The sequence below is a fragment of the Lontra canadensis genome, unplaced genomic scaffold (assembly GCF_010015895.1).
Source record: "Lontra canadensis isolate GAN:19392208 unplaced genomic scaffold, GSC_riverotter_1.0 scaffold4, whole genome shotgun sequence".
NCBI classification, from domain to species: Eukaryota; Metazoa; Chordata; class Mammalia; order Carnivora; family Mustelidae; genus Lontra; species Lontra canadensis.
In genome coordinates, this window is record NW_022630998.1 from 13463747 (window position 1) to 13490171 (window position 26425).

The 26425-nt window shown below is 38.6% G+C and overlaps 1 protein-coding gene across 19 annotated transcripts in view; it reads right to left on the reverse strand.

Annotated features, from left to right (window-relative positions):
• The window catches only part of PAM (peptidylglycine alpha-amidating monooxygenase), a 278000-nt gene that overhangs the window by 110435 nt on the left and 141140 nt on the right, over window positions 1–26425 (reverse strand). For all 19 annotated transcript variants that reach the window (XM_032845671.1, XM_032845663.1, XM_032845654.1 and 16 more), the window contains exon 4: window positions 7625–7682. In XM_032845671.1, the coding sequence (XP_032701562.1) occupies window positions 7625–7682 (58 nt within the window). The remainder of the gene's footprint in view (window positions 1–7624; window positions 7683–26425) is intronic.

Here is a 26425-nt window from a genome sequence, read left to right on the forward strand (position 1 = left end):
ATAGAATTTCATTTAGCACTTGGCTTTCTCTCCATTTTTCCTTTCCAAGTGGATATCCAGGTCTGCATGTCAAATTTCAATGCATCTGCCAAATGCAGGACGTGGAAAGATTTCGAAGAACCCATGTAGCCAAGTGTAGGAACTAGAGAGTTAGGAGAAAGCCATACACATAAAATCAACCCTAAATTACCACTGAATATGGGAGAAACACCCCTTTTAGCTAAATACATCTACTAGAGGAATACTATAGACCATGGATAATTAACTAATCATATAAAAAAGAACTGACTTGTAAATGCAAATTGGGATCTTCATAACTTAAGGCATTCTAGAATTATTGCCCGCATATATCACTAGGGATCATTATTATTGGCTTTGCTTCCTTTTTCCTCCCAGTGGAATCATACTGTATTTAGTAAACGGTTTATTTCCTATGCTGTGGATATTTTTACGTGTTATTAAACAATTTTTGTCAATGGTACTTTTTATCTAGTGCTGTGCATTAGATTTATTCTATGCAACTTATTAAAAATACAAATGCTCAAGGTCAATCCTGGATCAGTCCTAGTCTTTCCTCCATCAATATCTCATTTAAACCTGAGAGGTCATTCCAGGCAAGTGTACATGTTAAGTTTCACAGGTGAATCCCAGGTGATTCTGACCTCCCCTCAACACTTTTAGTGGCTGGATACATATTACATAAGCATGTTAAAGTTTAATTAACTCATATTAGTTAGCCTGGATTGTACTGCCCTCCTAAATGTACAAGGCAAACAGTAAAAACAAAGTTTCTTTTAAAACAAGTTTATAAATAAGCTTTCGGGTGGGGGGAGGTGTGCACGGGGAAATCTGTTGATCCAGCAAAATCACCTGAGGTCTGAAGCAGCACCTCAATTAAGTCCCTGGTGCTCATGGTTAATTTCTGTGTGGTGTCTGTATTCCACTACAGCTAGTGCTTTTACGCCAAATTCAATATTGAGAGACTAGAGAGATGTCAGGTTTAAGACATACTAACGTAAAAGAGGTGTTATCATTAAAAGAAAAAAAAAAATAACAGGACCCAGATCTTAGTATCACCTCCATAAACGTTTCTTTGTTTCCCCCAAATTGAAGATTGTATTTTAAAATCCACACACAGAAAGTAAAGTTAATGTTCCAAATTGTCATGGAAATGTAGGATACAATCATCCTTAATGTTCATCATCGTGCCATGGGGTCAGAAAGGCTCAGACACAGGTAAAGCCCACAGCAGCAAAACCCACTTAGCAGCGTGGTAAAAACCCACAGCCATCGCCTATTATGTTATCTTCTGTCAATTTCCTGCATAACCATAAAGCAATTCTGCACTAAAATAAAGACCTTTTGCTCAAACGTATTTAATCAGAAAGTTTAATAGAGAAATTGTCATTAATTCTTGCTAACTTGGACAACAGGGTACACATCAGGAGGAGCCCTTCACGTGGTTTATGAGGACTTGAAGCTGTTGTTGCCAAATTAACTAAGAAATAAGACACATGAGCAAGCTTTTGAATGGAACACAAATTTAAAATGAAATAATCTTTGCTTCCGAATAAAGGAATTAAAGCACAAAAAAAGAATTAAACTTCTGGATGATAGAACTTTTAAAATGGAACTTTTTGGTATATGTCAGAACCAACTACATAATCAATAAATAGACTTTATCAGCCAGGCTGTGCAAGATAAACTAGTGTCAGCTTCATTAATCCTTATATTTGCAATGTCATCCCTGTAGTGGTCCCCTATTAATTTCCGGCAGAAAGAAATCCATTGCCCCTTCTTGCCTTTTCAGGCTGTGCATAATGCTGACCAGTCTCCCTGACCAAACTCCCACCAAGTCTGCACAATGCAGCTGCCTGCACCACTCTGCACTCTGGTCAGGCAGCTCTCTGCACTTAATAACCATCCCTAACCACTAACATTTACTCAGGGCTTGCCCCATGCCAGACTCCCTCACAGCTCACAATGACCCTGGGAGTCTGGTCCTTCCGCCTCAAGCAGCTGAGCCTTGAGGGCAGAGAGGCTACTGCCGGCAGGTGGCTGGGCTCACACTTGAGCCCAGGGTGTGTGCTCCTTCATGGATCACACTGTTGGCCACTGGAATATTCTATTCTCCTCCCCTCTGCAGATCCAAATGGACCATTTTCCCCGATGCTGAGAAAATCCTCTGTCACTCACATGATGTTTGGTCTGACAAGAACAGCTGATGCTCACCTTTTGAGAGTGTGTCCCTGAAGTCGGCCCTACTGAAAGAGCTGAAATGACTACTTCCGGATGACTGTCAAAATGCCACAGAGCCCTGGCTAATGAAGGGCATTCACACATCAAATCTGACTCAGACCTGGGCTTTCTGAATTGGCCATTTTCCTGGGAGCGCTGGGCGGTGGGTGGCATTTTGACATTACTGCAGGAAGACAGCACTGTCCGCGTGTCAGTTCCTCTCTGGTGATCCCCAGATGTATCTAACCGAAGACATTCCGAACTCTCAGCTTTACGAAATATAGTGAGATGCTTCCTACTCCTTCCTCCCCCTATGTTTTAGCACTTGAAGAGAAAACCGTAGGGGCTATCAGGGGACGTCATGTTAGGAATGTGGTATTTGGGTGACGAAACCATAGAGGGCATCCTGGAAATACTCTGAAACAATGCGGACAGTAGCAGCTTCTCCTCCCTGATGGTGACCAAGCAAATCGGGTTTTCCCTGTTCATCAGAGACCTATTGTTTTTGCTATCTCTCCAAGTAACTTTCACTCAGAAACGTGAAAAGCTTCCGAGGGGGCTTCTGAGAAGATATCCAATGGTCCTGTGGAGAGACAGCCTACATTTTTCATGTTGGAGAAAATCCTGGGTGAAGAGGGAAAGGAAAGGATATGCAGTCAACTAATTGGAAGCAGAACAGTCAGAGAGTTGACTGCAAGGGGATGGAGACTCACACACGTACAAACACGCACATACCCCCACACCCTTCTATTTACTGCTGTCATGACATAAAATGTGATTATCTGAGCACTTCATCCTACCAGACGTTGGTCTTTATAGTCATGTAATGACTCTACATAATGACCCATAAGCATGATCAAAATTAGATTGTTCCTGTATTTTCTGAAGTAACCCAATATCCCCTGAACATGTGCTTTGTTGAAGAAAGGTCACATTTGGAAACACTCAAGTCTAACTGTGCTATTCTGCAGTAGACATTGTTCTACATTCAAGAGAGAAGCCCAAGAAAACGAAGAGCAATGAATCACTAGATTAATTTCATCTATTTCTCAATTCAATGGCTTCTATCTCATTTGTATAGTGCAATTTGATAGATAGGGACCTGCCATCATTCACTAAGGAAAAGACACATTTATTTACTGGTCATCCATGTGAGGGAAAGCAAGTGGATGAAGACGACAGTCAAATTTCTTGGCTGAGTGGGCTGCTGTCAGAGTCAATTCCTCTGAGTGTCTGTAAAACATCTTTTAGACAGCATCACGGTTCAGTGGTCAAATGCAGATTTTATCATACCTTCACCCATTCCAATCTGCGATACCTTATTGAAACAATAAACAAAAGCAGTGCTCTAGAGAAAGCTATGATTTTGTTCAAAGCATAAAAATATTTATCTTCATTATTGTATTTCCCCAAACAACTTTAATTCTCATTTAATAATTCAGTAGAGACACATAAATGCATCAAAGATGTTGTGTATGCTCATAACGTGAATATGACAGGCATATGCACATAGAAATTCTATGACAACTGTGATGGTATCTTCTTCTCAAAATGAAAAAGTATGTTTACCTAAAATGAATTACATAACTAGTCACACAAGCAGAAAGCCAAAATTATGAATTATTCAAATGCAATTCTGGCTTTTCACACCATCAAGAGAGTTTGTTTTAGTCCTAATAAGCAATCTGAAATGTACTCTGCCTTTTGTGATTTTCTGTAGAAATTTGAAAAGCCAAAGGAGAAAGTTCTTTTCAGATGTTATAATATTTGTATTCCTGTCTTCTAGAATTCTGCCAGGCTGTAATATTTCTTTGAGTTGTTATCATACCTCACATCCCCATTGCCTTGCCCAGTAACTAGCACATAGCAGAATTTTTAAACTTTGCCAAATTTTTTTTTTAAAGGGATTTTTTTTTAAAGATTATTTATTTATTTGACTGTGAGAGAGACAGCGACAGAGGGAACACAAGTAGGGGGAGTCAGAGAGGGGGAAGAAGACTTCCCGCCAAGCAGGGAGCCCGATGCGAGGCCGATCCCAGGACCCTGGGTCCATGACCTGAGCTGAAGGCAGACGCTTAACGACTGAGCCACCCAGGTGCCCCAAACTTTGCCAAATTTATGAACAAGTGGCTTTTTTTTTTTTAAAGATTTTATTTATTTGTCAGAGAGAGAGCAAGAGTGAGAGAGAGCAAGAGAGAGCACAAGGGCACAAGCAGGCAGAGCCGGAGAGAGAACCAGGCTCCCTGCTGAGCAAGGAGCCTGATGCAAGGCTCGATCCCAGGACCCTGGGATCATGACCTGAGCCGAAGGCAGCAGCTTAACCCATTGAGCCACCGAGGTGCCCCAAGTGGCTTTTCTTAAAAAAGAATTACTCCTTTATGTTCAAAGAAGAGTATAATTAAAGGCAAAAAGATAAATCGTCCACTATATGATATACTGCCTTAAAAATGGTCAAGCAAAATACTTGTTTAGTGTTCACTCATGTATGAAGCAAACGATCTCGAGTTTCCGCCATATCCAGTTGCACATACCCCTCTGGCATTCAAAAATTGAAGAGACGCAGATAATGAAAGCAGAAAGTATAAAATTGATAAATGTCTTAAGAAAAGAAATAAAGTATTAACGTCTTTACAAGTCCTCATTTTCAGCCATATCTAATCTTATGATAAGGCACCCTGAGACGAAGAATTTGGGACAACCCACATTTTTCATTCATGGTAAAGCTTTGGTTACCCCTAGCAAAGCCTTCACTTTGGGAATCTAGTAAAGTTATGTATGATCACCCGCCCACCATACAGCCTGTGCATCCGAATCCTCTTCCTTCTGTTAATCTTTAATCTTCATGTGTACTGGGTTTCATTTTGTAAGATGGTTTGAGGTTTATTTGTCTCTTTGGCAAAACTGCATTCCCATTAGGGAGTGAAGAAGAGGGAATGAAAGGATAATTGTACTTGACGTGAGGAAGACGGAGATGGGCTGCTGCTGTATTCTGGCTCCATCTATCCATTTGATAAGTTCTTTCATTTCTTCTTTCATTCACTATCCTCACATCCAAATCAGTTATGACTTTAACAGTGTACAGTAGGGGAGCACATAACTAGAAAAAAGTCCTGCGTGTTCCTTCATCTCTCTGACCCTCTGTTTCCTCTTCTACAAAATGGCTTACTTATGCTTCGCTGGCTCTAAGTTTCTTAGTGTCTGGTAGACCCTTAGTGAACACGTGGTGATGAGCTGATTGTATGAACACAGATTCTATATAAACTATTGTCCTACCATTTGATTAAATCAAAGAAAGACCCAGATGTTCCTGTCTTTGTCTCTGTGACTATAAAATGGGACTACCTTCAGGGTTGTCCTAAGAATTAATGAGACAGTACATGTAAACTTCCCCTTACTTATTCCCTTATATAAATGATTGTTTGGTATTTCTCTTTGGTTTGCAAATTTTCCAGTTCTACTTTGCTTACACCTAAACACCTATGGTTGCTGGACCATGTAAGATAATGGTAACCACAGATTGCCTGGAGTTAGTACATTAAAGGACTTGGACAAGTGACAAAATCTTCAGTATTCATGCAATCCTCTCAGCAAGAAAGAAAAGGAAAAAGATACTGAAAATAATTATTAATCTTACAAGCTCCTTTATAGACCTTAGAACTGGGAATCATTTAATCTTAGAAGGCAAGTGCCTAAGAAAATGCAGAAACGTTTAGTACCCTGGTTCTAATACAGCCCTTTACGAGTTTTCTATGAATATTTTCCGAATATATATTGACTTGTACTTTTCAATTTTAATTTATGTGAAAGTAAACACATTTATATTAAGAGAGCAATAACTCATTCCAGGATATATCTTTACAGTCCTTGGAGTAACCAGCTCTGAAATCATATACTACTACCACCCTCCAGAAACAAATCAGTAACCTATTAATGTGAGACCTGTAATGTTGTTATAAAACATGACTACCATATTTATGCAGGTATGGAGACTGGCCTTCTAAGCAAATGTGAAACAAGGGCAGTCAAGATTCTGTTGGAACTTGGAAAGAAAACCTACAATCAGTAAAGAAAAAAACTTTATGTAAAAATGCCTTTCAGCAAGTAAATGTTATTTTCTCCTAGGCTGCCAAATATGTGGGTATGAAATTGAGGAGAGCTTCATTGTTGATATTTGAATGATGAATTTGTATACCAAGTCACATTCAGCATTACGCAAGGCACTACAATTAACAATTTAAGTTATTCTCTATCTTTAGAATTCAGGATCTGGGAGCACCGTCCTTCCTGCCTTTTTTTTTTTTCTTAATAATATTCGATTATTGTACAGAGTAAGGACACTCAGACAACCCTCAACATCCCAAGGTCTGACTTTCATTCTTAGGAATTAACTATGGAAACAAATTTTTAGAGAGTTGTTATAAGTTGTATTTTCTGTTGGAATTGTGTGGGAAAACAAATGCTTTCTGGCTTTTCAGGTCTATACTGCATATTCCTGTGGGGACACCTCATGAAAATTCATCCTCAGATGGCCCTACGGTGACTGTACACATTTTATAATTCACATAATAGCCATTTCAGACAGCCCACTTGATGATTAGTTTCATGGGACTAAAGCACAACTCTCATTACCATTATTTTCTCTCCAAAATCAACATCTCAAACCAGAAACGTAAAGCAGGGGGAGAAAAAGAATAAAGGTGTGAATAAACATGCCAATCGCACCTCCTCCCTAAACAGTTAAAAGTCTGTCATCGGGATATTTCAATTAAAACAACCTAGATGAAAACAGATGGCATTTTGTCTCTTTTCCTCTCTGATTTAAAGCCTCAGCCGGGGTAGGTAGGACCTGCCATTTATGAGTCCTCTTATTCTATAATATAAGCAATAGGACCAATGCTCCTTCCTTTCCCCCTTTCTCCCTCCTTCCCTTCTCTCCTCTCAATTTCTCCTTCCTTCCTTCTTATCCATCTATGGTTTGACAGGTAAAATCTTAAGTTCCCTGATGTTGAGTCTAAGTACAGTCGATTTATAGCACGAACCAACAGGTAAATAAACAGTCTGTTGAGTGGAGTGGAATTAAGCATCCAGCCACAGACAGAAAGCCAATACTATACAAATGGGACCACATGGCATTGGCAACCACTGACATCTGCATGCAAGTCCTTAACTATTATTACTCATGAATCTCTCCAGATGCAGTCTGTAATCTTGTCTCTGAGTGGCCTTCTCTCGTTTGTTTCTGCATTAGGCATGATAAATGCATTTTAGAGACTGACAGTGAAAGATTAATATGCTCATAACCGTCAAAGAGAACCTTTCACTGATTTCAAATAGCTACCCTCCCTTCAGCCACCCACCCCGGGCACACCATCCAATTCATACTTACTCACGAAGGCTTCCTCATCCACTGGCAGACGCACTGACATGCAGAAGTAGGTATCAGACTATTAGGGAAAGAAAGATAAAAAATCGAATGAATCTGCTGCTAGTAAAGAAGAGAGAGACAGAGAGAGAAAAAGCAAACAAACAAAAAACAGTAAAGGCAAGGGCTCCGTGACTGAAAAAGAACTACTACTGACTGGCCCAATGAGGTAAAGTTGCCTGCCAGTGGGGTGAGACCAAGTTAATGGAAGGGCCAAGTCTAGAACATAGGTACTCCAAACATTTTTCTAGGACTCTTTCCTAATTGACTTCAAATCCTATCGATAAGGCCAGTTGTCACGAGTGATATTTCTTGTACTGTCACAGTTAAAAGGCCAATATGTTAGATGCTTCTATAAAAAGAGAGAAACACTTTAATGCACTTGACTTTAAAGTGGTATAGGAGTTAGCGTTGACCCTCTTCGCTATATGCGTAATTAAATATTTAATTTCCTGAATCACTTTACAACTGCCCAAATATTAATTAGAGAAGGACAATGAATAAAAGTTGGTCTTAAGCTATTATATTCAGTTGTTCTCCCTTACTTTAATGTTCTTGTGTAGCACATTGAAGAAATCAACATTCACTTAAGTTATTCTTTCTTTTCCAACAACTAATCTCTTATCTAAATGGTCATTTTCCCACCATCAAATATATTAACATGAAGAATTTTTAGTGATAAAAATTGCAATTTAAAGAGAATGGGCTTCTGTTGACCTACACATTCCACCTCCTTAGTAGAAGATCCTATGCAGTGAACTGTGTGCCGTGGTTGATAATATGCACAATATAAATATAGACTAAGCTCATTTAATAATTCATACTTCATGGATTACTACTGTACAGTGCTAGAGTCAAGAGACTCCATAAACACGGACAGAGATCATCTGTACATCAATAAACCTACTAGATAGCCCTGAAAAATTGTGAAATTTGTACCTCTTTTTAAAAATTCTGTACTGAGGGTGCCTGGGTGGCTCAGCGGGTTAAAGCCTCTGCCTTCGGTTCAGGTCATGATCCCAGGGTCCTGGGATTGAGCCCCACCATCGGGCTCTCTGCTCAGCAGGGAGCCTGCTTCCCCTTCTCTCTCTGCCTGCCTCTCTGCCTACTTGTGATCTTTGTCTGTTAAATAAATAAATAAAATCTTTTAAAAAAAAAATTCTGTACTGGGTGGAAGTTCAACTATACCTCAAATCACCACCTTAAACTTTGTGAGAAATAAGATTCAGTGTGTAAGATTTTATATATGCCATTTTTTCCCAATTACACAAACTGTTTTCTTAAAAGGCTTTATAATTATTTCAATTCACCTTTATTTTGCTAAGAAGGAAATGTGCTGGGAGATGTTGATGGTTGCACAGGAAGGAGGTGAAGCTACATGAATGACAGAGATGTGGACTGTGTAACCAAAACCCAAGAAATGTAATGGGAAAATAATGCTTAAAGATCTTATAACCATGTACGATATTGTTCATAAATATTTTTCCAATCTCTGAATTACTACTGTCAGAAAACCCCATTCTAACATAAAAAATAGTAAGTGGAAGATTCTTTTCTATTTGGCCCTCCTGAGCTATGAGTAATTCAGGGCTGGAAACTATCCGTGGCTACTGTAGCCACTGTTGCTACTGTTACCATTGCTAAGCAAACAGTCACTGAATGCTTATTATGTGTCAGGCATAGTTCTCCACGAACTCTATCAACTAATAATTAAAATAACCAAACATCGTAGGTAGCTACTATTAGGAACTCCACTTTAAAGACAGTAAGAATAATAACTAACATTTACTGAGAGCTTACTAAGTGCCAGCACTGTTCTAAACACTCCATATGTCTTAACTTCTTTAATCCTCAAAACACGAATTTGTGATAGACTATCTCTCTCCCCACTTTACAGATGAGGAAACCAAGGCAAACAGAGGCTAAGTAACTTTTCTATTTGTTCTAGCCAAAATCTGGCACTAGGCAGGGAGGCTCGTGAAGCCCCTCTTAGTGCAGCTGCTTTAGAAAGCTGGCAATTCTAAATCTTGCTCCACCTCTCTGAGATGTAAATCTTCCATAACCCCAGAACTGTCTTCTCACATCCAATGAGACAATCCTGCTCTGGTTCTCAACCAGTGGATGCCTTGTTCTAACTCACATCACTGCTTCCTGTCATAAAGATACGAGAAGCTTGTTTTTCCTCTAGACAGGTACCAGTGAGTAAACCCAGAAGGCCTCGTCGCAGGGACCACCCACCCAATATTCCTCAGTGCTTTTCCCTTAGCATCCCCCAGACTCCAAAGGTCTTCTGCCCCTTGTTTTGGCAGAGTTGACTTCAGTTCACACTGGACCTCCTTCACTACTATAATGGTTATTTTTGAAGAAAGTCTGTCTTTACCACGTTAACTCATCTCCACCTGATTTACCTTTTGACACTAGTAAGTGTGGGAGATGGAATCCATACCGAGGTAGTCTGACTAATGCATTACAGATCATTCAAAGCACTAAGAGCAATTAATGACTTAAAAGGAAATATAAAAACAAAAGTCAATTTAAAGTAGCTAAGTACATATTTATAATAGGAAAGGATAAAAGGTTGCAATTAAACGCAAACCAAACTTCTTTCATATTTGGATTTATCTTTCATTTTATTACAAGCCACTTCAAGTTGTTTTTGGAATAGTTAAGTTATAGGACTAAATACATATATCAAATTCAAAAAGTTGGTTTTTTGATTAAAAATAAACAACTAAGAACAATAATGCTTCCATGTACAGAATAAAGGAAACTACTATTATAGTCAGAATCGATCAGAGCCATATTGTATTCTTATTCTTATCAGCAGTTACGCAATTTAAAATTGGGAATGTCTTCCTTCTACCAATTTTTATTTCTCAGCTTACAACTTCTCTGATGAGAATAAATTCAGATTTCAATGATTTATTTTTGTTGTTCTGTTGAAGCCAGTTTTAAAAAAAAAATTAAGAAGAGATGAGGGAGATCCTCTGCAGAATAAATAGCATTTGGCAAAATTATTTGGGGAGAGCAAAGTCTGTATTACACATTGCATCAATGGTGTCCCATGCACCATCATACTCTGATTTAGGATTTTACTTATGCCCCATTTTTCAAGATAAAGAATAATTCTGTTAGAAGAAAAGAAGGTAAAACCTTTTTCTTTTCCTAAAAATGAGTACACTAAAAAAATACAGCGTCTATTAAATCAATAATTAGCCTTCAGCTGAAAGCTCTGAAGACCAGTTCAACAGAACAGAGAATAACAAAAAGTAATTTATTCTTTTCTCTGCAACTGTAAAAGGTGTCAGTGAATTTGTTCTATAGTATTCTGGTAATACGGTTTGCTTCCTGGAATTAAGTTGAGAGCTCAAGGTCTATGTAAGGAAGGTATGGCCCTAAGGGTCATTTACATGGTTTAACTGGAGAAGCAATACCTTAAAGATGTCTAAGAGCCAAGTTCTGTCCCCCTTAGGCTGGGTGAGTCTGAGTAAGCACTCTTTTTGTGTTACTTCATTTTCTTCTCACAGTTATGCTGTGAGTAGGACTAAGAGGCAATGAACCATTTTTTACAGAAATGGAAACTGATTCACAGAAAGGTTATTGATCTACCTAAGGCCACCCAGGTAGTTAGTGTGAGAACAAGGATTAAAGGTCTTCAAGTTTACACCTTCAAGATGATTAGAAATAGCTATGTGTCTTTCCTGCCATTTTCTTGCCATTAACCTAGTTTCTTGCCATTTTAGTCTAGTTAAATGTGATTCTGGAGAGTCCTTTGAACCTTCATACCTCTTTTTCTCTAACTATGAGAGTAAATGCTATATTTAAAATTAAATGCAAGGCTCTTCGTAAGTAAATGAAAACTTTTTTTTAATTTTAATTTTTAATTTTTATTTTTAACAAGACAGGTAATTTGCTGAAGAATGGTTTAGACAATAACCTTTGCCAAACTATTATGAACTCATTATAGTGCAGGGAAAGAAAGATTTTTTAGGTGATTACAAAATACTGTTTCGTCAATATAGATTACTTTCTATAGCAAGTTCCAAGAAGGGATGTTTACTTTAAATTTAAATTCCATGTTGTAAAGCAGTAGTCAGTATAAGAATTTAAGGCTATAATAACATGTAATCACATAATTAACTACTACCAACCCTGCGATCAAGAAACTATTAAAAAAAAAAAAGCCTTCTGAGACAACAACATTAAGAAACCAGGGACAATACATTTCTCAAAGTAATAAAACTTCATGAACAAGTAACTGGTTATGTTTTTCTTTTTCTCAGGATAACCACGGAGAACACCATTTAACAGTACCCTGATCAGATAACTATAACCCCACACCCTTTGTCAACAATACAAACCAAATTCAACTGACTTAAACATATGATCAATATTTGTATACAATACCTTGTCAAAGGGAAAACATTTACTGAATGCAATTGTACTTTATTCTAGAACTTTCCATCATAGTCATTTCCCATGATAACACTGCTAAGCAAGTGTTACAGACACTGTTTAAAGGCATAAAACTGAAACTCAAACAGGTAAGTAACTTCTTTGTGATTAAACAAAATTCTTGAAACTGATGAAATGGAATCTGAGCCGAGTTCATTAAAACACTTCTCTGCCCACAATAAGAAAATAGCTATTAAAAGGTTGTTTTTCAAATCTCTCTAATATTTGATAAGAAAATACCAGTTCTTAGACACAACTTTAGTTGTTTCCTTGATGAAGGGGAGAAATAAAGGAATCCAAGACAGATAAAATTTAACAAGAAGTTTTAGTCCAAGTCCCCTAAATTTTCAATAACATCTGAGAGTATCTCATGAAAGCTTATTGACAAACTGCAAAGAACTAGACTAGAACCACAGCGATTTAATTCTGTCATTATTTTGTTTTGCAAAGAAAAGCTATTTGAAAGCCTCTATGTAACTCCAATCAGTGTTTCTCTCTAACATATTCCGAAGACACAAAAACAGCACATTACTGCCCATTGTAATAGCTTCTTCATTTGAACACACTGTCCCAGAAAGGATGCTTCCATAATTCAACCCAAACTACCAGTACAACCTTTCACAAATTTTCCGTATATCGTCATCATGAATGTTATTTTTCTCTCTGTGGGAAGAACGTAGTATCTGAGCTTGGTGCCAGGGGAGTGTCTGGAAAATACTGTGGATTCAAACTGCTAACATAAGGCTCAGATGTACAAAAAGGGGGAAATAATGTGAATCTACATAGCCATGCTTCCCAGGGCTCTCCGATATGGCGCATCAGCCAAATCTGAATCAAGAGGGATAGGATACTGCTGATGCCTCTTTACTGCTGCTCCTGGGAGCGAGCCAAGAAAAGCACATTTTTCCGACAAAAGTAGAGTACCAGAAATGAAAGTTCTTCATTGCTAAAGAACTTCTATTATATTCTATTATTACCCACTTCTTAAAAGATTTTATTTCGTTATCTGAGAAAGATTGTGCATGAGCAGGGGAAAGGGGCAGGGAGAAGGAGAAGCAGTCTCCCCCCACTGAGCAAGGAGCCCAACAGGGAGCTCATTCCAGAACCCCAAGATCATGACCTGAGCCAAAGACACATGCTTAACTGACTGAGACACCCAGGCGCCCCTATTATTACCTATTTTAAACCAAGAGTTCTCTTGCAGACAACAGGGTTCAGTAACACCTTGCTTACATTATTTAAAGAGTGTTCTTTATTTTGATTTAGTTGTTCGTGAGACAGAAATACAGTGGTTTCTACAGAATAAGTAGTTAATAACATCAACTGCATATTTAAATTAATATGGAACAAACAAAACCATCTGGTCACACAAAACCAGTAATTTTTGTTTTGGGAAACCAGAGGTACCATTCAGATTCTAGTGCGGAACACTCTGATTTGATCCTGATTAGATAATATCCTCACAGGCCCTTATATTGTTTGGACTTGAAAGATCCCTGCAGACCACGTTTCTTAAGGAGACTCTCCAATGTGGTGACACAAACAGGCATACAAATAGACAATACCACCCAGTTTTACCCAGATATGGTTACTTCTGCGGCTGTTTGCAAATGATTGTTTTCTGTGTATAGGCCTCAACCCATAGAGATATTATATCGTGTATTGTATGGTCTCTGGTGTTTTCTCAGCCATCCCTTGAGCAGTGAAATCATCTCATGGTAGCAACTGTGACTTTGTGCCTTCGAGTCATTGCTTGCAAAGCGAGTAGTAACCGCTTGACCGACTGAGACCACGCACAGTTTAACTGTAGAGGCTCCACAAAAGCCCTTCATTTCCACACAATACTCACTTTGGGTTTATGTTTTGTTTTGTTTTTTTAAGATTTTATTTAATTGATATATATAGAGAAAGCAAGACAGAGAGGGAGCAGAAGCAGGGGTGGGAGGTGGGGAGGAGAAGATTCTCCGCTGAGCAGAAAGCATGAGTTGGGGCTCCACACAGGGCTCAACCTGGGGCTTGATCCCAGGACCCCCGGATCATGACCTGAGCTGAAGGCAGAAGCTTAACCGACTGAGCCACCCAGGCGCCCCCTCACTTTGAGTTTAAATAATTTCGAGTTCTATGAAGCACTAGTGGAAACCTCAGGCATGGTGGTCATGCTGCTAGTCCAACAAGGGACAGTCTCAGAAAATGATGAGGTCTTTCTGACAATGACCTTAGTTAGGAGAGGAAGGAAGAGATTGGAAAAAAAATTTTTTTTTTCAAAGTTTTCTTTTAACTGATCCAGTTTGAAAACGGAATCAAATTGCTGTTTCCCAAAGTGATTTTAATGCATGATTACTAAGCTTAAACTGACACAGTTGTCTGTATTTTCAACATCATCCTAGTATAGAAGAAAGCTAAAGCAAAGGAAAATTAGAGCAGAACACAAATGCTTTTCTGGAGCAAAACTCAGGTTTAAAAAGTCTACCTCTCCAGGCAAACCAAGAAACAGACTCTTTACTACAGAGAAGAAGCTAAGGGTTGCTGGAGGGGTGGTGGGTAGAGGACTGGGCCAAATGGGTGATGCAGGTTAAGGACGGCACCAGGTATGTAATGTAAGTGATGAATCATTAAATTCTACACCAGAAAACAATACTACATTGCATTTTAACTAACTGGGATTTAAATAAAAATCTGGAGAACATAAAAGAATCAAGAAAGAAGATAAGACTTTCTATTTGAGATGTTGTATTCTATATTTAAAAGCGTAATAGGCTTTTCAACTTCTTCAGCAATATATATTTAGGTTGCGAAGTTGGAAGAAGATGAAAAATAAAAAACCTTGTAATTTAAAAAAAAAAAAAAAAAAAACCACCCAAAATCCACCTCTCTAAAACCAGAACTTAAGATACTTACTTAAAGGTAAAATCCCTTCAACTGTCACTTTGTGTATACTCTATCCTAATTTTCCCTCTGCTCTTGTCTTTCCCTTAACATATACATATAAAATATGTGGGCAGCTGAGTAGCTCAGTCTTTAAGCATCTGCTTTCAGCTCAAGTCATGATCCCAGGGTCCTGGGATGGAGCCCTGCATCGGGCTCCCTGCTTGGTGGGAAGCCTGTTTCTCCCTCTCCCACTACCCCTGCTTGTGTTCTCTCTCTCGCTGTGTCTGTCTCTGTCAAATAAATACATAAATAAGATCTTTAAAAAAATACATATAAAATATGTTTTTTATGTTTATATTCATTAAGCTGTAGAATAAATAGTCATAGTGAGGATTTTATGTTAAAAAAGTTCCCAAATTGACTAAAAGAAAGCATTCTTCAAAACGCTCTACTCTTGTCCTCAACGTTAGGTTGTAAGCTCCAGCCCCATCAACTTTTTGGATGTTTAGTCCAATCTAGAATGTAACCTTCTTGTCATAATGTCTGCCTTGCATCCTAAGCATTTACAATAATATCTGGCACATACTGGAAGCTCTATAAATATTTGCTGAATTTTGCCCGTACCTTCCTCCTTTGGTGGCAAAAAACTGACAATTTAAGAAAGGCCGAAGTGAAACCTGTATTATAGATGCTGCCTAATTAGGGTTTTATATGGCATCACTTTTTCATATGAATTTTATCCTTCAGTTGATTCAGCCCAGAATCCCATTTGCATTTTTAAACTATAATCACACTATGGCTGATGATGACAAGATTCTTAATGCCAAGTAGCTCAAGTGGAAGCTACTTCCTGGCAAGGGCTCTTCTTTGGGAATTACAAATCTGTATGAGCAAATGAAGGAAAAAATATTTTGGTGAGTGAACATCTGTCTTAGAGCTTTCACACACTATCATTTAAGAGATAACAGAAAGGGGGGCGCCTGGGTGGCTCAGTGGGTTAAGCCACTGCCTTCGGCTCAGGTCATGATCCCAGGGTCCAGGGATCGAGCCCCGCGTCGGGCTCTCTGCTCAGCAGGGAGCCTGCTTCCCCCTCTCTCTCTGCCTGCCTCTCTGCCTACTTATGATCTCTGTCTGTCAAATAAATAAATAAAATCTTTAAAAAAAAATCAAAGCTTTCTGAACCTTGTGCCAACATTAACTAGCCACACCCACACCTCTCTCTTAGCAGCAGATTGGAAAGTGACTATCTCAAATCTGTTTGGAGATACTTCAGAACAGAAAGGTCCCACAGTCCCTACCCCCAAACAGCACATTTCTAAGCTAAGTGGCTTACATTTGATTCTAGGACAATATGGAGTCATGGAAGAGAAGTTCTGGAATTTAACAGGTCTGTCAACTACTTTACTACTTGAAATGCACTCTACTCTCTTGAAATTTAAAGTGAACCGTTAGAAAACAGAGTGGTCTACACAATTTCTGTTCTTTCTGGAGTTGTTCCCACATGCCTCGTTGTAGTCGTCTCATGAATACTTGCTCACCTTTAAAATCTCTTTTAATGTCTGTATCGAAATCCATTCTTCCAGCCATCCATTCATTCATTCAACAAGCATATTTGGTGGGCAACTCCCACAAAACTGTGAGCAAAATTATACGTGGTTTCCCTCCTCACAGAGCTTGCAGTCTGCCAGCTGAGCAGACCAATAATCACACAGATAAATGTGTTTTGCTGTTTTGAATAATACATGGGAGAAGTAAAGGTTGCTGTAAGAGCCAGGAATTCACAGGAAATGACACAGATGAAGGAGGATTAGCAAAGCTCTAGGCATAGGAAACAGTATTTTCAAAGGTCCTATACATGAAGAAAATTTGATGTGACTGTGAAAATAAAAGTTAGTGCATTTATTTATTTTTTTTTAAGAGAAGAATTTGGTGTGTGTGGTTTTTTTTAAGATTTTATTTATTTATTTGACAGACAGAGATCACAAGGAGGCAGAGAGGCAGGCAGAGAGAGAGGGGGAAGCAGGCTCCCCGCTGAGCAGAGAGCCCGACGCGGGGCTCGATCCCTGGACCCTGGGATCATGACCTGAGCCGAAGGCGGAGGTTAGGTTTAGGGCCACCCAGGTGCCCCTAAAAGTCAGTGCATTTAGACAGGTGAATCAAGTTAAGTTGGAATGGAAAAGGAGATGTGGGGCACACATTGCTAGACCTTGTAGTCCATGTTAAGGACTCTGGTTGTTTTGTTTTATTTTGTTTTTCTTTCTTTTTTTTTCCCCTTCTCTTCTTACTTACTAACTTACATACATACATACATTTATTTATTTATTGGAATCTCTACACCCAACATGGGGCTCAAACTCACAATGCCAAGATCAAGGGTTCCACACTCTTCCAAATGAGCCAGGATGGTGCCCCAATTTTGTTTTTCTTGAGAGCAATAGGAAGCCAATGAAATGTTTTGTAGGAAACTGACATAGAGGCTCAAATTAATTAGAGAGGTAAGTAAAAGGGCCAGGTAGTTATACAGAAAAGTGATATTAGCTTGGAAGTGGGTGTTGGCACTAAAGAAAGAGAAAAGAGGACAGATTTTAGAGACATTTAAAAGGTAAAATAGGAGTGCCTGTGTGGCTCAATAGGTTAAGCATTTGACTCTTGATGTCATCTCAGGTCATGATATCAAGGTGCTGGGATTGAGCCCTACATCTGGTTCCCCACTCAGTGCGAGTCTGCTTGTCTCCCTCTCCCTCTGCCCCTGCCCCTACCCATGTGTTTGCTCTCTCTCAAATCAATAAATCATAAATTAAATAAATAAATAAATGGTGAAATAGACATGACTGGGAGTGGATTTGGATGGAACGGAAGGAGGCGACATCAGGATGATTCCTAGATTTCTGGTGAAATCTTCCTGACTGAATGCACTGGTAGCAGTCGAGGCCTAAAACCCAAGAAGACCAGGTTTGAAGAAGAAAATGGATTTGTCATTGGACATATGGAACTTAGGAAGCATTTGAAAAACCTGTCAGTAAATATCAAATGGGAAGTTGGGTCAAAGTTCCTTTTTAGAGGAAAGGCCTAGAAATGTTATAAGTATATGCCACATGTAAGGTGGGTGGTAACTGGGCAGTGGGTGTGGAGGAAGCTCTTTTGGGAGAGTAGAAAACAGAAAAGACAAGTGACTGAGCTCTTAAGGGGCTGGCCAAAGGAAGAGCAGCCACCAAGGTCAGAGATAAACCAAGAGAGTGTTATACCCAGAAGCTGAGGAGAGGCAATGTTTCAAAAAGGAGAAAGTAGTTGATAACTTCTCTAATTAAAACCCATTTGTTAACAGTGTTCTTGGGGGGTGGGGGGTAGGGGATGCCTACAGTTCAATTCTAACATTTAGATATCTACTGTTTTGTGTGTTAACACTCCTAGCTGATTTTAAGGAAGCCAGTTCCTCCTGGTAGCTCCTCCTTCAAAGACTATGACTGGATACTCAGGCCTCCTGACTCAGGAACTTCTCAGGGCTATGTAAAGCTCCCACCACACTTACAGTCCAAATTCCCCACACTCTCTAGTGTTGGCCATATACGCTGCCTCCCAATAAAGAAATGCCTGCGACAACAGGACACGGCAGAGTCACCACAAAGTTCTCCCACCAGCTCCTCCGGTGATGGTCACAGGGCCTATTCCAACATAGGAAACAGTAAAGAACATCGGTGAAAAGGGAAATGAAAAGACAAACTGGGGCGCCTGGCTGGCTCAGTCAGAAGAGCGTGTGACTCTTGATCTCAGGGTCGTGGGTTTGAGTCCCACATTGGGGGTAGAGATTACTAAAATAAAATAAAATAAACTTTGAAAAAAAAGAGAAAACAATAGCAGCAAAAAACAAAGATTTAGGAGGCTGAAGAAAAATGATGGGTCAATAAATCAACTTAAAACCTCCAAATATTCAAAATAAAACAATTAAAATTATTTGACACAATTCTGGTATTTTATAAGTTCAACAGGGTATAATACCACCAAGTAATAAATTTCTATGGATGCTTGCTGATTTTCACCCAAGAAACATTTTTATTCCATAGACTAGTGGTGTTAACAAAACCTAGGAATCTGAATGTGTGATTTACCTCTTCAGCACACACTGATTTTAAATTTTTTTGTCATGTATTAAGGACTAGCGAGATGACGTATTATAAAAGTGCATACTTTGTACCTAAAATAGAGAAGTACAAATACTGCAAAATTAAAATAGTCAACTTTTAGTAATAGTCCAATGAACTTCAGCACACCTGTATAAATGTTGCAGTTCTGGGCAAAAATCTAAGCCTTCAGTATTATATATTTGTAATGAGATTAATATTGTGAAAATATAAAACTGTTGTACTCACATTTCTCTCCCAAATAAATCACATTTGGTTCCCCAGAAGCCATTCTATTAATATGGCTCCAAAGGAGGCAGGGCTAATGCTAGCTAGGAAAGGGGGAGAACGGGCATAGCTGAGACAGGAGGAGGAAATGAAAGGAAATCTCCAGCCAAGAGGAAGTTAATTTCATAGTCACAGATGAGATATCAGAGTTGATACCAATGAAGAGAACTGAGCCCAAGAATTCCATTCATTTTAAACCCCTCCCACCGCGCAAGGCTATTAATTTAAGACCCCTTCTTTTCATATACCCAGATATTATCCTGACAAATAAAAAAGGAAGGAGGAAGGGGAAAAGCCTAATCATTAGTTGAGATGATTGTCTGAACCCAAAGGGAGTGGGATACCCTCAACTGATACTTTTAAGATTTTCTTCCCTTACTACTCACTCAGAGGGTCAGGAGCTTAGGAAGCTAAATTAGATCAGTTTTTTAAAAAAGTAAGATCTTTATTTTCTTTGCATACTTGGAGAGCAGTGTGTGAATTTTGACTCTGCTACATATATAAGCAGAGAACAATTTATAAATTAATGTATTAATTCATTATTTGTACTTTTACTATTTGTTATGCATTAATAACTGACATCAGTATGGTATACCATTGCCTGATAAATTTCTTATGGAAGAGATCTAAAATAGGTAAATAATCTTGAAAGGCTTAAGTATACTTATGTACTCATGGCAATGATTAACAGAATTTTTGACCTGAAAGATGACTGATTTTTTATTTCATTTATTGTGGTACTTAAAATTGGTACAAACATTTCAAAAAAGTAAAATGGCAATGAATGGTTAGGGCTATGAACGTGCCCTATCAAAAACTATCAAAAACAGCCCCTTTCTCCTCATAACGAATTGAGCACATATACCAGGATAGATCACAAAGATCATATTAATCAAATACGTAACTTCTGTCTTCTGTAAGAGGCTTAAGAATATGTTTATGATCACAAAGAGGACATCTGGTTGCAAACTGAAGAAAGATTCAAGATGGTTTAAGCAGAGATGTAGTCTCTCACATAATGTGTGGTGTGAAATCATCAAGGACTTTGGTTCTTTCCATCTATCAGTTTTATCCTATTCAGCATGTTGCCTTTCATCTGTAGGATTCTTTTGTCCTTATTACAGGATAGCAGCAGCAGCTTCCAGGATCATAGTCTCAGAAACTAATTGCCAAAAGCCAACAGAGGGAAAGTCTCTTTCTTCAGTTCCATTTCAAGAGTGAAGCTTTCTCAGAAGCACTTGCTTGGAGCAGAATTCCCTTCACATCTAAATGGCCAGAACTATAAAATATGCATTCTCTAAACCAGTCATATTAAGGTTAAAGGAATTACCATGACTGGCTTGGTCTAATCAAGAGTCACTTTCTGAGCTAGAGAAGGTCAAAAAAGAAAGGGAGAAAAATGCTTGTAGAATAGGCAACCAATAGGTCCTGACAGAATATTCCTGAGAACAAAAGCCAAAACTCTTGTAATTCTAAATTTAACCAGTGGTAGATAATCTTTGGGCAAGTGGGTCCATTTCAATGTATAGATCTGTGGTGTTCAGAATTTCTGAAACCCTTGTCTTCTTGTCTAGTAAAATAATTATGTCAACCAAATATATACTCAATTAGACCACTTCTGCTGCATCTCTTAATTAGATGCCAAAAACACACTAAGATTTAGGGACCAAGAGTGGATAAAAAGCCAAATTCCGAGTTTGGCCAACCTGATAATCTTGAGGGGAATAAGAGATAGAAAGCCATTTTAATCCTAAATTCAAAAAAAAGAAAAAAAAAAAAAGACAATTGTGCCTTCTGAAAAAAATGTTTCTTTGCTTCAAAAGAAGAGGTACTGCAGGCATGGGGGTACTTATGTTTAACGATGAAGTCATATATTTAACTCTAATGATCAAGGGCAAATTCATTCTGTCTCTTTCTACCTCCCTCACAGTGATTTTTGCAACCTATTCATTTTCCTCAGACTTCCAACTCATAAAGAAAACATTACAACAGATTTGCATCCTTTGCCTCAAACTTCTAAGAGGAACTATAAAATCAAATATAAAAATATTCTTCGGAACGCTCTGTTTTTCCTTTGCACGTCATAAACATTTCTGTTTCAACATTAGGCAGTAAGAACAAAGCTCCTTGTTTGCTAGTCTATCTCTTGTTATAGGATGTGTTTTAAAGGCTAACGCCTTGATTTATTCTTGTTTGTATTCCCAAAGACCACTTGGCATAAGAACCGGGTATGTAGTGAATGTTGGTTGAATTCATTTGTTGAATTTTTTTTAAACTACATGACTAATAATCTTTCATAAAGGGCCTATTCCTACAAAAATAGCTCCAAAGCATTGAGTCATTTTTTTCCTTTAAGAATTTTATTTATGCTTTTTTTAAGACGATCAAGCCAAATTTATCCCACTATAATTTTCCAACTTCCATTGAAAGACAATATTAATAATTCAAAAAAAAGAATGACTCTACAAAGATTGTCTTCTCTTTGTGTCTCAACTCCCAGGGGTGGATATTGTCATACAGTTAATAGAGTTATTATTATAATGAACCAAATAGCTTTAGAAACTGCAAATGTCCATTTTCCAGATATGTTTTTACTTATCATCAGTTCATTTCACATTATAGACATAAATAACTGCACTTCATGCAGTATTGGTGCCCTTCTTTAAGCCAGCTTGGAAATTAGGAGAAAACCTAATTTTAAATGAAAGAGCAAATTCAATATTTTTTTAAAAAGCTTCATTTTGGGATGCCTGGGTGGCTCAGTTGGTTAAGCATCTGCCTTTGGCTCAGGTCATGATCCCTGGTTCCTGGGATCAAGTCCCACATCAGGCTCCTTGCTCAGCAGGGAGCCTGCTTCTCCCTCTCCCTCTGCTGCTCCCCCTGCTTGTGTGCACTCACTCTCCTCTCTCTCTCTCTCTCTCTCTCTCTCTATATATATATATATATATATATTTCTGACAAATAAATAAAATCTTTTTTAAAAAATAAAATAAAATAAACTTCATTTTTTATTTTATTTTAAAAGATTTTATTTCTTTATTTTTTTTTCTTTATTTATTTCTTTATTTGAGAGAAAGAGTGAGCACATCACGGGGAAGGGCAAACCCTCCTCTTAGCAGGGAGTCAGACTCAGGGTTCAATCCCAGGATCCTGGGATCATGACCTGAGCCGAAGGCAGACATTTAACTCACTGAGCCATCCTGGTACCCCATGATTTACTTATTTTAAACTGGAAGTTTGTATTTCTTAGTCTCCTTTGTCTATTTCACTCATCTTCTCCCCCTGCCTCTGGCAACCACCAGTTTGTTCTTCCCATTTAAAAGTCTGTTTGTTTGCTTTGTGTTTTAGATTCCACATATAAGTGAAATGATACGGCATTTATCTTTCTCTGTCTGACTTACTTCACTTAGCATTAAGTCTCCTTCACCATGTTGTCTCACATAGCAAGATCTCATTATTTTTGGCTGAGAAACATTCTATTGAGTGTGTGTGTGTGTGTTTATGTATATATACACATATATATCCTTTTTATTCATTTATCTATCAATATACACTTGGGTTGTTTGTATAACCTGGCTATTGTAAAAAAATGTTACAATAAATTTAGGGGTACATGTATCTTTTCAAATTAGTGCTTTCATTTACTTTGGGTAAATACCCAGTAGTGGAATTACTGGATCATATGGTATTTCTACTTTTAATTTTTTAAACAATCTCCATACAGTTTTCCATAGTTGTTGTACCAACTCACATTCCCACCAACAATCCACGAGAGTCTCCCCAGAGGAAAGTTTCTTTTTACAAAAGTATTTCCATTGACAAATTCGGAAGAAATGACATAATTAGAATACTCATCATATGCAACTTCCAATGAATCTAAGCAATGGTAAATATTCATGGCTGCTAAAACCAATAGCTGAAAAGCTGATAGGAAACTTTATATATAATCAACATCCCAATTACTAATTTAGTAATGAAGATTTATATCATAAGAAGAGACACAATCAGACATTTTATGTTTCCTATTGGCTTAATATAACATGACCTATGAAAAATTCTTGCCAAAACTCTCAATTCAATCAAGTCTTTCTATGTACCGGTATAGAAATATAAGGACAGAGGTACTTGTTACATCGAACTCCAGAGACGCAATAAGCAAAACCCAGAATACAGAAAACTCTTTTATTTTTATTTTTTTAAAGATCTTATTTATTTATTTGACAGAGATCACAAGTAGGCAGAGGCAGGCAGAGAGAGAGGGGGAAGCAGGCTCCCTGCTGAGCAGAGAGCCCCGAGGACTCCAGAGAGTCCCAGGACCCTGAGATCAGGACCTGAGCTGAAGGCAGAGGCACCCAGGCACCTGCAGAATACAGAAAACTCTTAGGACAAACACTGTTTTCCTCACAAATAAATTACAAAGGGAAAAAGAGACAAAAGGAATTTCAAGAGTCCCTCTAAGAGACACATATCAACAAGATATGCCATGCAGACTATGTGTGGATCCTGATGCAAACAAACCAACATTTAAAAAATATAACAGAGAAACTTGACATTGACCAGATATGTGGTGATATAATGGTAATTGTGCTTATCTTTAAAAACAAGAACTTTAAAAATACACACTGAAGAACTGTGAAATGAAATGATACCTAGTAGATGCCTCAACATAATTCCATGTGTGTGTTGGGGGAGGAATGAAGTAAGGGCTATAGATAAAAGAAGCCTGACCATGAGTTTATCATCATGAATGGGTATGTGGGGGGTTCATGATACATTATACAAGCCTTTTAATTTTGTGAATATTAGGAGTTTTCCACTGAAAATGTTTAAAATATAAAGAAGATACAGTTTGTCCCTGGGAATCTTTGCTATCACCTATCAACGCAATAACGACAAACTAATAATAAAACATACCTTGATTCCATATATACATTTTGACCCCTGGGAAATAAAAATAGATAATAATAATTTTCTTCCTTTGGAAGCTTTAAAACATAATGAAGAAGACAAAGCCCACTCTCGGGAAAGGGTGAAGTGTTAAGCTTACTGTTAAGGGCTAGAAGAGTGATAGGGGAATCCAGAGGAGGAGGAGACTAACAACTGGTGACCTGATCCTAGACAGGACCAGTCCAGGGAGGAGGGCCATACGCCTGGGCCTAATATTGGAGGGCCTTTTCTCCTAGCAAGATTATGCAGAGAGAGAGAGCGAGAGACAGATACAGACAAGACTGAAAAAAGATGGCATTTATCTTACAAGCTTCAACTTGTCCACCACTTGTAATTCAGAGACTTAACATATTTTACAAATCTTGTCATTTTCTTGTGAATGGTACTGTACCATTTCTATAATAAAAGTACTAATTTGCTACATTTAATGTTAAAATATATCAGTCAGGCTTCCTTTAGGAAACAGAAGGCAAAACAAAGGGGACGTCTGAGGAAAATGTAACCAGGGAACCAAGAACAAAGCTGTGGGCTAGGTTAAAGGAACCTGTAAGTGATGTTGAAATGCTCGAGGAATTTACAAAGTAGCAAGCTGTTACCACTTAAAGACACAGGAGGCAAGAAGGGGATGAGCTGGCAAAATCAGAAACTGTTTTAGTCCTAAGAGATAATCGGAGCTATGGCAGAGGGAGAGAAACACTGTCATTGTCATCTTGCTGCCCAACAGAGAAAGAGCCAAGGAAATAAATTCCCTGGCCTCATCTTCCTGCTTTCCAGTCTTCTATCTCCTCCCACTGACTAGAGCCAACTGGAAGGCCCAGAGCAAGGGAGGCTACGGACCGCACCCATAAAGGTCAGTTTCCCGCAGAGCAGAGCAGGCTGGAGAAGAGTGGAAAGGATATCTGGAGAGACCAACGGTAACTACTCTGTCACCTGTAGAATACATCCCTCCTTTCATACTCCTGTTTTGGCATTTCTTAACATTTCAAAAAATGATAAAAGAAAAGCCAAAAAACAGAGGAAGTGACCCAGACGTCTCTGGGAGTCTAGAACAGAGAAGCTGAGTTGCTGTGTACAAAAGGAAGAATTCAGATAAAGTAAAGTAAGAGGAAGACCCCCTAAGCTGTAAAACTAGTTTGACCAAAACCCTGAGATGGGACTAAGTGTGGTATAAAGAGAGACAGTGTGGTGACTGGATGGAAAGGCACACAGGTGACATTTTAGGGGGCTCTGAGAAAGGAAGTGGGATAAAGTGAATGAAGTCGGGTAATGAAAATGAAAGGGGCTGAGAGACAAAGGTGAATTTTGATTTGATCTGTTTAGATGTGATGTTAGTTATGGCAAGTGACTGAGGTCTAGGGCATTAAATCATGAGTGCGTTCCTTTAGGAAGAACATGTTGATGGAACTGAGAATAAAGAATGAGGATCCAGGGGCGCCTGGGTGGCTCAGTGGGTTAAAGCCTCTGCCTTCAGCTCAGGTCACGATCCCGGGATCATGGGATCGAGCCCCGCATCAGGCTCTCTGCTCAGCAGGGAGCCTGCTTCCTCCTCTCTCTGCCTGCCTCTCTGCTTACTTGTGATCTCTGTCTGTCAAATAAATTAAAAAAAAAAAAAAAAAAAGAATGAGATCCAATGGGAAGGGGAAGGCAGTGGAGCCCGGAAACAAAGCAGAAGTCTCTAAGAGGAGAGTAGCAGTGAAATCTGACCATGCATCCAGCCATACGTCCATATATCCATCTATCCCACCAATATATATGGAGTGTTCTATGGCCAGACTATGGTGAGCATAACAGATGTGCTTCCTGCCCTCACAAAGGCCACAGTCTGGCAACAAAACAGAGGCATGAGAAGAGGAACAACTGGAACACTGAAGCTGTGTTATATGTTAACTTAAAACAAAACAAAACAAACAAAAAAAACTTCTCAAACTCAACACCCAAAAAACAAATAATCCAGTCAAGAAAGGGGTAGAAGACATGAACAGACACTTCTCCCTCCGCCACACACAAAATTGACACTGTGAAGCATCTCCTAAAAAGGCCTTGTGAGCTCTGAGAGCTAAGCCAGCTCTCTGAAGGGGGGGGGGGGGGG